The sequence below is a fragment of the Mastigoproctus giganteus genome, chromosome 10 (assembly GCF_048544385.1).
Source record: "Mastigoproctus giganteus isolate SK-2022 chromosome 10, ASM4854438v1, whole genome shotgun sequence".
Taxonomy (NCBI): Eukaryota; Metazoa; Arthropoda; class Arachnida; order Uropygi; family Thelyphonidae; genus Mastigoproctus; species Mastigoproctus giganteus.
This window is the reverse complement of record NC_143584.1, coordinates 3,659,617-3,673,797: the sequence shown is the minus strand read 5'-3', so window position 1 is coordinate 3,673,797 and position 14,181 is coordinate 3,659,617. Positions and strand designations below refer to the sequence as shown.

Sequence of the window (14,181 nt, the reverse complement as noted above, 5' to 3'; positions counted from 1 at the left end):
ATAATATTCATTTTATGCAGATGCTATGATCTATATGTAGTTTATGTACAGGGGTGGATAAAATAGTGGAAAATCTGGATATGAAAGCAGTAGTTTTTGAAGTGACTATTTGATGTATTTAAACATGCAGTGATGATTTTGTTTCTTGTAGGTAGTATTGTGAAGTAAAATGAAAGCTAATGTTTATTTAGAGATGACATAAAAAGATACATGAAGTAAATGACTACTTTTTTATTTAGTGCATGTTTTGTAGAAGCATTAGTGACTAAAAACTGTTGATTTATATAATGCGTTCAGAGCACCTACACTGCTTGACAAAATTAACAGAACAATGTTTTCATGAATATTTTATTGTGAACAATGTCAAATATTTGATATTAATAGGCATCCTGGCATGCAAATTCATAGTATCCAATAAGAAAGTGATCTACCACCTTAGAGTTACATATGCAAATTATTGCATAATGTGCAGTAAATGTAAAGTAAGAGCACATTTGGAATACTGCATTCAAGTATGGAGACCTTGTCTGAAAGCGCCTCCGTAGCCAGGTGGGAAGGAGCAGCAGTGCGTAGCACACGCTTCTTGATTAGACCAGGGTTAGAGCCCGTCACCACCAAATACGGAAGATGCAGAAAGGTCAGGGAATGACCACTGCATATCCCGGAGCAATGTGGCCTTAGTTGCTAATGCTCCTAAAAACCAAATAACAAACAAACAACAATTGAGCTTCTTGAAAGGGTCCAAAGACTGACAACTTGAATGGTGAGATCAGCAGGACTGTATGAGGAAAGACTGATTATGGCTTGGCAACCAGGCACTTCAGAGGTGAACCAATTGGGGTTTATAATGAGGATAACAGTGAGAATTCTAGAACTAAGGGTCATAAATTCAAATTACAGGAGTTGAGGTTTAGATTAGATTGCAGGAAGTTTTTTCTGTTAGCTAGTGAGTCACTGATTGCTGAAACAAGTTGCCCTTGCAGGTCAACTTGTTCCAGCAATGGAATAACTTGACCAACTTGTTCAAAGGTCAACTGAATAGTTACCTGTATGAGGAGAGAAGCATATAATTTGTATTTTCTTATCTAAAATTTTTTTTTTTTTGCTAGTGCAGCAAAAGCCTGTGCCATCTTTGCACTATATGGTGAATACTATTAATATTCATGCCTATAAAAACATGGTTATGGCCACATCATTTAATTCGCATTTTTTTGGCTTGCTCAATGGGATAGCCACATCTCCAGTACTCAGGATGGTAAGTCATCATTTAGACAATTCTTTGAGATTGTGGGCAGTTGGATGACTTGAAGCAGGGCCATTGGAGATGGCATGACTAAATTGATCACAAAATGTCGTCTCTGCATTATGGAAGCAGTTTCAGGAACCATTACAAGGAAAGACCACTATCTGGCTCTAAGAGCAAGATGGAACCTTACCAATGTCCTGTCACCAACTCTCTTAAGGTTGCTATGGCCACAGGTGAAAACATCTTTAACTGGACTGTGTAAAGAGGAAAGCTACACCAGTGGTTTGTATTCCAGTAGCCCAAAACCACTGCAGAGTTTGCTGAAACTGGTGCCATGAACATGTGACTAGGAGCCCTGACAAATGGGGTACAGTTCTGTTCTCAGAGTCCCATTTTAGCCTAAAAAACATTCTAGACATTTTATCTGGAGATGATGAGGAATGTGGTACCATCCCTCCAACATCAGAGAAAGGCACACTTCTGGTGGAGGCAATGTTCTCGTGTGGGGCAGAATAATGACCAAAGGCTGCACCCCCTTCACAATTTTGATAGGGGTATCGTAACTGTGCAGAGGTACCGGAACAGATCCTCGAACCCTATACGCAACTTTTTAGGGATGCAGTTGGCCCAGACTTTCTTTTCATGCATGACAACACCACTGTACATAGAGCTCAAGTGGTTGAGGAATATTTTGAAACTGAAGATATCTAACAACTGCCGTGGCTAGCATGATTACAAGATTTGAATCCAAATGAACATGTGTCGGATGCCCTTGGGCATTGTGCTGCACACAGACTCCTTGGTCACTTGGTGAGCTAAGGTTTGTGCTGGTGGAAGAATGGGATTTGTTGCCACAAAATCTTATAGACACTCTTATATCAAGCATGGTTAACCACTGTCAGGCCTGTTTACTACTGGAGATCATATGTCATACTGGTGTCATATAGCCATATTTTTAAGCATCTTGTATCGACTTCTGTAAAGTGACCATTTTGGTAATTCTCATGCAACCCCTATAAATATCCCTTACATCTGTCCAAAGTTTCTCTGTGTCATATTTCATCATTATTCTGTGGTATACCACCATACTAAATTTTGTCCAGCTTCATCTCAAGCTGCATGAGTTATGCCACATTTTCTACGTGCTCTGTTAATTTTGTTGAGCAGTGTGTTTTGAAAGTGTTATCCATTCCCTACTTCGTGAAAAACAAAATCTGGCAGGATGAATCGTGGCAGTAAATCTAAGCTGACTGAAAGAAACTGCCAGATACTGAAAAGGAATGTAGCCTGAAAAAAATAAACCCACTGCTTCAAAAATAACTGAAGAACTTAATGTTGAGTCTCAGCAACCAGCTTCCAGCAAAACAGTTCAAGAAGAATGTCATAGAGCTGAAATTTATGGCAGAGTGGTTAACCGTAAGACAAGTTACTGATGGTAATGCTAGAAAGAGGATATAATGGTGTAAGGAGCACTTAAACTGGACACTCATTGACTGGAAAAGTTTTCAGATGACTCATCATTCAGCACTTTCTCCAACATCAGGGAGAGTTAATTTGGCAAATACCAAAGGAAGTGCATTATCATCCTACTGTCAAACATGGTTGGTTATTAGGATTTTTATGGCGCATCAGCATCTAAGGCTATAGTGCGCCAACTGTCAAACATGGAGGATCAACAATGGTTTGGTCAGCAATATCTTGGTATTCTTTAGGTCCTATCATCACCCTGAATGGCAAATTGCTGCCACTGATTACCTTGATATTCTGAGTGATCAGGTGTAAGTTTCTCATGATTTCCCAAACAACTGCATATTTCCACAAACAATTGCATATTTCAAGGTGGTAATGCTCCAATGCACACAGCCAGATATATCCAACTTGGTTTGAGGAGCATGAAACAGATGTCATCTCCCATGTCCTGCACAATTGAATTGCATTTAAATGTTATGAGCTACTGCGGGCATATTTAGAGAGAAGAGTAAGGTTTCCTCCACCTTCGGTCACTCAAGGAGCTTTGAAATATTCCTCCATGAAGAATGGCTCGATATTTCTCTTAAGACAGTTTAAGATTTATTAAAATTAATTCCTTGGAGTACAAGCTGCTTTAAAAGCAAAGGGAGCCTGACGCCATATCAGCACATATCTGGAACTCTTATTGCAGGTGTTTCCATTATTTTGTCCCCCCCCCTCCAGCTCTGTTCATCTTTTTTAGACGATTTGGTAAGGTTTTTTTTTTTATATATATACAGTGGATTCCGGTTATTTGGCGCAGCCGTTTATTTGGGGCAAATCTTAAAAAACAGAACCCAATCGAGAAAATAGCCAGATTTTACTTCGCTTAATTGGGACAAAATGCCGTTTAATCGGGGCAGGAGACCGCACCACTGGAGATTACCCTAAGATTTTCTCTGACCGTACCACGTAGTTTGGTCGGATTTTTGGAGGTCACAACCATAAAACAATAAAAACAATTAGCAGTCACCTGTTTATTGGGCTTTTCTGTTAGTGCAATCTATCGTAAACGGATAGTACACTCGATCTTATTGAATTTGCGATAATACTGACAGCTGGAATTCTGTGGGTTATTATGGTAAAACGTGTTACACTTCCATGGAATCTTCAATCATATAAAAAAAGAAATAAATAATTTTCAGAATCTTCTCTTCATTCCTATTTTTAAAGCTTTGTAACTCGTTACTCCGTTCCCACTTGCGCGTATTGTGTTACTTGCAATTTGTGTGTAGTGTTTTTTTTTTTTGTTATTGATTGCTTATCTTTTTACAGTTTTAAATTACAGCCCCCACCAACAAATGTCAGTGAACAGAAATGTCAACTAGTTTAGTTAGTACAGTATGTACATATTACAGTACGTATTAATTATTCCGATTATCACGTATATTCTTCCGAATTTCCCCGTATCATTTAATTTTTTAATTGGTAAAGTAATAAAGGGTAAATTTGTGCTTAATATATCTTTACTTTTATAGCCTGTGGATAATATTCCTCCTATTTTCGCTAATTAGAATCGCTGTTTAATAGAATTAAAATTCAATTCACAAACGTGATCACAATGACCGGCGCTTACTGCACATCGTATAGTGAACGGTACTTTACTATGGTGAGTTCGTCGTAACGTGATTTGATTGTACAGTGAACTAATTGTAAAGGGGGGGTACATTGTATTTTTAACTACTGTATTTACGTGAAACTTCGGATAATTGGGGCAGCCGCTTAATTGGGCCAAAATGCACTAGTCCCGATGTGTCCCAAATAACCGGAATCGACTGTATATATATAAAAAAAAAAAGACTAAAGTACATTTCAACAGTTACCCAACACATTCAAGCACTTGTCCCACCATAGAAATGAGTGCATTCATGCCACTATTAAATCTTGTTTCGACACTGTTTAACTTCATAAAATATCCCTATCACTTCTGTTTTATTAAAATATTTAGACAAAAGTCAGAAGGAACAATGTTAGGACTGAATGGTGGATGAAAAAGCACCTTGCATTCACAATACTAACCAATATTATGTGCATGTGGCAATGTAGAGTGTTATATTGAGCTATTTGAATTGATTACATCAAAAACAATCTAGAAGTAATAACTATGCATACTTCATATAGCAGCCATTTGGGTTTAATCAACAAACAAGAAAGTACTTTTATTTATGTAACATTCCACTATTACAAAAGGCAGTTTTCTAAAAAAAAAAAAATAAATAAATAATAATAACCTAACTTCCAAATCAGCCCTTGTAGCTGGTATCACTTTTTTTTTTTTACCTTAGCCTCTACAGAACTAGGTTACTTATATCAAAATTTCCAGAATGATAGGATGTATCAATATTTCTGAAGGAAAGCTTTGGGAAAATATAATTTATTGTATATATTTGAAATGCAGAGTTAAGTTCCTTACTAAACAAAATGCCACAGTATAGAACAAAATCCTTACCCATCATAGGATGCCAAGAATTTATTGCTACTGTCAATGTTTTGGCATTCTAGTCTGGGTAGAATTGTCAAAAATTTGTTATTACTAAAGCAATGTCTAAACTAACTTTTTCAATGATATTTTTAGTTTGATCTGGGTAACTGTTGATTTCCCCATTTCTTGAAAGAAATGCATAAGCACCTATTCAAATCATACTTCTCAATATGAAGCACAAAAATTACAGCTAACTCCATGTTTAATTCGGCAACCAACCTTTTCTTGCCTCTGCAGGATGTGAAATGAACTGGTCACACAAAGAAGTTTTTTCCCCCCCACCCCAGAAGGTCCAATTTGATTATAGTTTCATCAGCTACAGCGAGAGAAAAATTAATACAGCACAGCATGTACCTTTGGACGATGAGACACACTGGAATTTTGGGTAACATTAACCAAGTTAAAAAAAAATTTCCTTTTGGTCCAAAAAATATCTTCAATTAACAAAAGTAAACTGTGTTATTTCAGTTTAGAGAGGATCTAATGTTGTTCCTCCTTCATTTAAGTCAGAAAAATTTTCATTTTGTCCAAAATTCTCAGAGAACATGTGCAAAAAACTTCCCAATTCTATAGCTGAAGCAGGTATCTGATTTGTAGTAGAGCAGATTTGGAAGCTTGAATATTATAAAAATGGACTGTTAAAACATGCTAATAAGTTATGCAAACTTTATTCATAATTATTAGATTAAGACAAAGCAATTAGTTGACAATCATAAAAGGAAAGGAACAGGCTTTTCTTCAACATCTATAAATACAAAATGTAACCAAATAAAATAAAAACATATTTACATATAAAAGAGGTTGGTACAGAAAAATGCTAATTCAAAAAAATAAGATTGCCCTCATCCACTATTTAAAAAAAAAAAAAAAACCTTTAATCTTATGTCATTCACTCGGATTCTGAATTACAATCAGTAGATAATCTTTCTCTGAAAGAAAAAAAAAAAAAAAAAAATTAGGCATTTAAAATAAAGTAATCCTAAAATATTCAGTACCCGAAACTTTCTCTAGTATATTGAAATGCTAAAGATAAACTGGCTTAGTGATTCACTTGCACTCATATGTTCCATAATTTACAATATAGGTTGGTTACATAAAATGCATTTGTTTCTCCTTAGTATTAACAAAATTAAACCTGGTTATCACCAGTCTTTTTGATGTTTCAAAAACAGTTCATTTGGAAAGTTATAATTTGAAACCGAAATTCAAATCATACTTCTTGATATGAAACACAAGTGAGTTGTCTAACTTGACATCAAACAAGGCATAATAGCAAGGCAAGAAAATCTACAAATTCCATACTATTTAAATTGCTATATTTGTTACCAAATTATAACTGTTTGCAATGCATTCCAAATAGCAAATTAATTTTTTGTCTACCTTTCCACAGACAAAAGATACTGATTTTTTTAATACCATATTTTTCTAAATATCATAAATGGTACCTTTTTATAAAGTGAGTTAAAATGGATTTTGTATGTGTATTGTCAGGCATACACATTGATGATCTGAATCAGAAAGGAAATTGGGTTTTTTTTTAAATAAAAGCCCCAAACAAAGTATAAAACCTATAGATAGTATTTAGTACCGTGTGTGGGTTAAAGGTTGAGAAGACAGAAGAAGATGCATGTTGAATTAGACTTGAATTTCTGTAGAACTGTAATTTTCAGGAAATATGTAAAGGAAGGTCCTTCAGAAAGTTGAAGAAGAAGAAAAGTTGGACAGTTTTTTTTAAATGAATGTTGACTGGTTTGGAAGAGAAAGAGGGGGAAATTAGAGAAGATAATCAGAAGAACAGTGCCCATGGAAGCTACAGAAAAAGCATGACTGCCCACTTTTGAATGGAGTCTAAAAAGCCTAAGAGGTTTTTGGGGGCACTGCCCCAGATATGGGAACAATATTTCGTGATAGGGCAGATTTGTACAGAATGAATTGTTCAGAAGAAAAGTTGAAGAATTAAAAGTAACATTGAGAGAACCCAGCTTTTTAGATGCAGAGGAAGCAATATTTGTGATGTGCTTATGCCAAGAGAGATTAGAAGTCAAGGCAATCCTTATTAGAGATATGTAATCTTTCCTGTGGGATCATTATCATCAGCCATTTTCAATCCATTAATACAAAAGGGGCTGCTAACAGGCCTCTCAAACCAATTTGGATAGGATTCGGGGCTGGTCAGTGGAAACTGTTTAACTTCAGTAGTTAGGTTTGAAAAATAACATATGTGGAGAGGCTGAATTAAAACAGAAAGAAAGGGAAGTGTCCTGTCAAGTTATAAACAACTGCTTGTAGATAGGGAAGTTAGAATTCCATTTTATAAGGTAACTGTGAGAACTACATCTGGAAAACTGTATCCAGGTTTGCAGAACACATCTTAAAAAAAAAAAAAAAAGCAAGCTGTTAAGAAGACTCAAAAACTGGAAATATACTTAGTGAGTTTGGCAAAGGGTGCCCATGTGAGGAGAGTTAACTTTACATGAGGATCTCATTGAGGAGTCTAGGAAAATTTACCGCTGCATCAGTTTATCGTATTTTACCGTCTAGAAGCAATAAGATGTGTTTGGTCAAATCATAAAAAAATATTTTTTATTTAAGTTTCTGCCTTAAGCTATGATTAGCATATTTTTGGAATTCTATGAACTGTGAGGGAATAGTACAGAAATAAAAAAAAAACTCGTGTGAAAATATGTAATTTAATAGGTAGATTATGTATTTTAATAGTTACATGTATCACAAAAATAGTAAAAAATCCATTATTTGAACAATATAATAGTTGGTTAATTTTAAACTAAACTAATTATAACATTATGTACAAAGGGTACTAGGAAAGTTTTGCAATATGACGCAACAATGAATCACAGGAAGCTGCTTGTTGCTGCATGTTGAGACATGTTCATACGTGCATAGTAGCCGCCGCGCCAAGTCGATGGGCTCAGTTATTCATTAGTAGTGAGAGTGTTAAGTGTTTGCGATGGCATCGTGGTCACGAAATGAGATAAGGACAGTTTTGCGGTATAATTTCGTGCGTGGTTTAACCATAGACCAGTGCTTAGAAGAAATGACTCTTGCACTAGATGATGATTGTCCACATCGTACAACGATATTCAGGTGGTATAGAGAATTCCAAAGGTGAAATTTTACTCTGGAGGATTCTGAGAGGCCGGGAAGGCCACGAACGTCAGTTATGGAGGAAAACGTTACTGCTGTGAGGAAAATGCTTGACGAAAACAGGCGAGTGACCTACCAACAGATAGAGGATACTTTGGGCCTAAATGCACCAGCAATTCGTTCGATTCTGCAAGATCATTTGCACGTGAAGAAACTTTGTTCTCTCTGGGTGCCGGGAGATGTTAAAAAAGTTTGATAAGGGACAATCTTGGTATGTGAACAACATCGTGACAGGTGACGAGACTTGGCTGTACTATTACGATCTGCCGACCAAGGCTCAAAACAAAGTTTGGGTCTTTGATGATGACGACACACCCGTAATTTTCAGAAAATCCCGATCTGTAAAGAAGAAAATGATAGCTGTATTTTTCAAATCGAGTGGAATTGTGGAACGTGTCGTTTTGGACACGCAGAAGACAGTCACAGCTAAGTGGTATACTGAACAATGCCTGCCTCAAGTCATTGGATCTATGAAGAACCTGCGGCCAAAGTCAAGAATGGACACCTGGTACCTCCATCACGATAATGCTCCAGCTAACCGCGCCAAAGCCTGCACCGAATATTTGACCACGACAGGACTGAAACTTCTCGAGCACCCTCCCTACAGTCCAGACCTTGCTCCCTGCGACTTTGCACTGTTCCCGCATGTGAAAATGAAGCTAAAAGGGAGGCAGTTTTCCAGTGATGAGGACCTTCTACGGGCTTGGGACAACAAGTGTGCTTTACTCCCTAGTGAAACTTGGCAGAACTGGTTTAAAGATTGGTTTCGGAGGATGGAGAGGTGTATTGAATGTAGAGGAAATTACTTTGAAAAAATTAAATAAACAAAGCTGTATTGCAAAACTTTCCTAGTACCCTTTGTATGCCATAGTACACTGCAAAAATTCAAAATGAATGTTTATGCAATCTTCAGAATCAGTCACGTTGGGATAATTAATTACTAAGAAACTTTAATATTTACAACACAGTATGTAAATTATTAATAAGAAATATTATGCGCTATACCTCTTAGATAATCAACAATATCACCCCGTTCATTGTATGCACTAACAAGCCTTTTAATTCATAAATCACAATCGCGATACTTCTTTTTTTTGTCACCTGGATCACTTCCACTAAGTTAAAGGAATTAAGTAGGTACCTACCTAATTCCAATTTTGGAAAATAACAGGCAATTAAATTAAAGCACCTGCAATCGTATGTATTTCTAGGAAATGTATACCTAGCATATAACTTCCATTTTTAACTGCACTATAGAAAAGCCATATTTTCAATTTAAAATGACCAATAAATTTATATAAATTATATGTATTGCCCGGCGATAAAATACGCTAGTGATCATTTGTAGACTATAAATTGTTTATAAATTTTCTTAAACTTTCGGCGATAAATTTTCCTAGACTAGACTAAACTAATGTTATATGTTATAATTATAACATTAGTTTAATGTTAGATTAAACTAATGTTATAATTAGTTTAATTTTTGCAGTGTACTATAGCATACATAATGTTATAATTAGTTTAGTTTAGTTTAAAATTAACCAACTATTATATTGTTCAAATAATGGATTTTTTACTATTTTTGTGATACATGTAACTATTAAAATACATAATCTACCTATTAAATTACATATTTCCATACATGTGTTTTTTTTTTATTTCTGTACTATTCCCTCACAGTTCATAGAATTCCAAAAATATGCTAATCATAGCTTAAGGCAGAAACTTAAATAAAAAATATTTTTTTATGATTTGACCAAACACATCTCATTGCTGCTAGACGGTAAAATGCGATAAACTGACGCGGCAGTAAATTGCTGGTGGTAAATTGTTTATGTGATAAACTGACGCAGCGGTAAATTTTCTGGACCCCCTCATTGAGGTATATAAGGCTTTAGGGTGGGTGGGGATAGTAAAATGAAAAGGCAAAATTTTCCACATTAAACGACATCATAACCAACAATAAATTGCCTCCATGGGTTGTTAAGACCTGATAATTTAAAAAATTCAAAGGCCAGCCGAACTGGAAAAATTTACATTTTTCTGTGAAGGAATATGGAATTTTTTTTTTTTTGGTTGATTCAGCAAAAGCCTCTGGTTTTTAAGGCCAATATTAATACTATATGATACTATTAGACATGAATTTCTGTAGATTTCCCAACACACACACACACACACACACACACACACACACACACACACACACACACACACACACACACACACACACAGTAATGGAGTCCTTCCTCTAGGAAGTAGCATGCTATAGTAGTAGTAGCACACTGCTTCTTGGAGGACTCCATTAATTTTTAAAAGTATACTTGTGGCAGTTAGACTACTGTAAGTATATGTTAAAAAAATTGCTTATACAATAATGACATGGTTTGATTTTTAAAAATATCATGGATATAAATTATTTTATTTTTTTTTTTGTTTTGTTTGTACTGGCTGGTGAAACATTTTCTAAAAAAATAAAAAAGCAGACTGATGTAAGCATAAACATGGCTGGCAATTCACTAGTGACAAAAGTGCAGAGTAACAAGTCAAGGATTGTCTATGTTAAAAAAAAAGTTAACTTTTTAATCTCCATAGAGTGATTCAAAAGCAGTGTAACCCAGTATATTTTCAGTTTTATTCTTAATTACTATTATAAACAAAATTATAATAGAAATTGCAATAAGTTTTTCTTCCAAAATGTAAGCTAAACTCTTTTCACCATGTTTGACGAGACTTGACATAAAACAGTTATTGTTGAAATTTTATTTGATATTGATTTTTAAATTCTTCCAATACATAAAGGTTAACACACAAAATACCACTAGTTAGATGTTCAAAGAACACAAATCCAATGATTGTGGATGTTCAAATACAAATGTGTGCTGTGCCTAGAAAAATGACATGCTGCCTTTCACTGTAAAAAAAACACCACTAGTTAGGCTAAAAGCTCACAAACAACTGCTGGACATCTGAGGATGATTTGTGCTCCTAATTTTCAGCCACGGGAACTATAGCAGTTCCCGTGGCCGAATGGTCATGAGCAGAAGTGCAGTAGCACACGCTCTTTGAGTAGGTCGGGGTTCAAGCCCCTGACTGCTAAATACAGTCAATCTGCCAACCCGCACTGGACCAGTGTGGCAGATTATGGTCCGTTTCCCTCAGCATGAATTGTTGAGGAGGCTTCCATCCTGCAGTGGGTTGATAATGGCTGCAGTTTACTTTTATAGCAGTTAGAATCAAAAACTGCACCAAGTTATAAATGATTAATTAGCACCTAAAATTAAGAGTTGCATGAATTTTGAATCTCCCTATAGTTTATAAATGATTTTCTTTCATCTGACACTTACCCGGAGCTATCATAATTTCATGTTTCTTAGAACGTACTCTCAGGAAAGTTAGATCATTTGTTGGATCAATATCTCTCACAGTACTTCGTGCCCTATCTGTCAACTGGCTAATCAATCCTGCATACTGTACCGTAGTAGAATTATCCAATGTAGTTTTTATGGCAACACCTAAAAACAACACAATGAAGTTTTCAGTCTGATGAATTTCCAAAATCAAGAATGCAACAAACTGATAAATTTCTCTTAGAATATGAGAACAATGGCACAGAAATTCCCATTAATTATAAGTGCAGGTATAACAGAGTAAAGAAAACCGAAACAGGAGCTTAACAGTATTAAAAGGTAAAAAGGTATTATACAAATGTCATAACTTTTATCCTCTTTTCATGAATTTTAACTGCAACTAAAAAATATAATCAGTTGCTTGTAATAGAGAGGAAGTGAACAGCAAATTAATTGCTTGAAAATTACAACATGAGACAAAGTTGCAACAAAATTAAATTAGTTCTTTGCTATTGTCAACAAAAGGTAAACTTAATATTATGTACATAGTATCTGCAAATTTTACTGAAAAGGTCTTGGGACCAGGCATAACTCCATTAACATTTCTACTGTACTTTGACAATAAAATACAATAAAAACAGCATAGGGTAATATGCTGCCATATTCTATTTGAAGTGTTAAGTAGCATGAGTCAGTTTACAGTTCTAAGAACACTTTTCACAGTCTCATACTAGTCCCATAACATTCTTGGCAACTTTTTTTAAAAAAGTCCTCACAGTGCATTACCACAGGACAAATCTGAATTTTTGGCAGCAATAAGATGGTGCCAGCAAGTGAAGTTAACTCACCTATCTGAAAAAAATCACAGACACAGATAGCATAGCAGGCTGGAGTACAAACTTGATGAAACTATGCTGCCCAATGAGATTAAATTCAACAAGATAAATTCTTCAGCATAACTAAATAAGAGTTGTACATGCTGGCACTAATGATATTAAGAGAAGGAGATCTGAGGACTTACTTCACAAGTACAGGGCAATGTTGGCAAAAAATCATGAGTTAAAATTGAATTTGAAAGTGTCTGCAATTCTGCCCAGACACGACAGCAAGAATAAGGATGCCATCGAGATTTAGCTTACTCAATCCACTGAAAGCCTTAAATACCTCAATCAGATCCTCTCACAGGTGCCTTAGTTTTCGGATACTGCACCTTGCAGAACTGAATTCTTTCATAAGAATACTCTTTTGTTCCCCCTCAATAATCTCATTCCAATAGATCCACATCCTTTCTGTCTGTTTATTGAACTTAGAATGGTACTAACCATAATTAAAAAAAATAAAATAAAAATAATGAGCAATATTCATCTATAAGCTTACAGATGATTACAACATTTTTTAGGCATTTATAAATGACTATTTCAGAAATCCTATCATACTAATGATAGGCTTTCTAAAAGCTGGGTACTTACTAAATGTATGTCAAAGGATTTTTAAAAAAATGTTTTTTTTTTTTTTTTTTTTTTTTTGTAGTTGTTGGCGCATAGGCTTCTGTGGCCATAATGCACCTCCCAAGGTTTTTGTAGTACTTTGATCCAAGCCCGAGGCGGGAATCGAACCCGCGGCCTTTGGGTTGCCAGGCAGGCACATTACCCACCCGGCTAGCCCGGTCGGCAAAAAAAAAAAAAAGTAACAATGCAATATTTTATTTTAATATATTATTCAAAATCAAACTGAGTTGTTTACTTTACTGGTTAAATATTTCCATTATGAAAGAACTACAAATTTACACTGTTATAGAGCATCAACCAAAAAAAAAAAAAAAAACTCAGTATTATTCATTCCCTCTAATAATTTATTTTAGTTCTTCCTTGAATTTATTCAAACTGCCCACTTCTACAACATAAGATGGAAATTCATTTCAACAATCAATTATCCACTGGCTGAAGGCAAATTCTGCATATCTATCCTGCAACCATCCTTCCTCAATTTGAATTCCCCCCCCCCCCATGTGTGAAGTCTGTACCACAAAGCTAAGCAAAAGGAACAAAACACATTGAGTTTACTCAGCCCATTCAAAGCCTTAAACACCTTAATCAAGTATGGTCTTACAAATGCCTCATATAGTGGATTATGACCTTCTTATCTCTTATATGCTACTGTTTGATAAATCATCAATAAGGACATCATGGCCACCCATCTACACTGCTAAGAGAACTTCATACCTGCCAATATCATAGCACCTAGATCTCATTCTTCCTCTATTTTTAATTCAGCCCTACAAAATGTATGTTATTGGGAGTTAAACAGGCTTGTTGGATGGTTTCCATAAACATTTCCAGAAACACACACAAAACATCTCATTTGAAGGCAGATAAATTATAGTAAGAAATACTACTCTAAAATACAATGATACTAAACTGAAACAATATCCA

General features: G+C 35.3%; 1 protein-coding gene across 1 annotated transcript in view; it reads right to left on the bottom strand.

Moving 5' to 3' along the window:
• Positions 1-6,092: 6,092 nt before the first annotated feature.
• The window catches only part of robl (dynein light chain roadblock), a 33,556-nt gene continuing 25,467 nt past the window's right edge, over positions 6,093-14,181 (bottom strand). Inside the window, exons 3-4 of the mRNA XM_090383752.1 lie at positions 11,747-11,914; positions 6,093-6,166 (exon numbers count right to left, since the gene is read on the bottom strand). Coding sequence (XP_090239878.1) covers positions 6,123-6,166; positions 11,747-11,914 — 212 coding nt within the window. The 3' untranslated portion in view covers positions 6,093-6,122. The remainder of the gene's footprint in view (positions 6,167-11,746; positions 11,915-14,181) is intronic.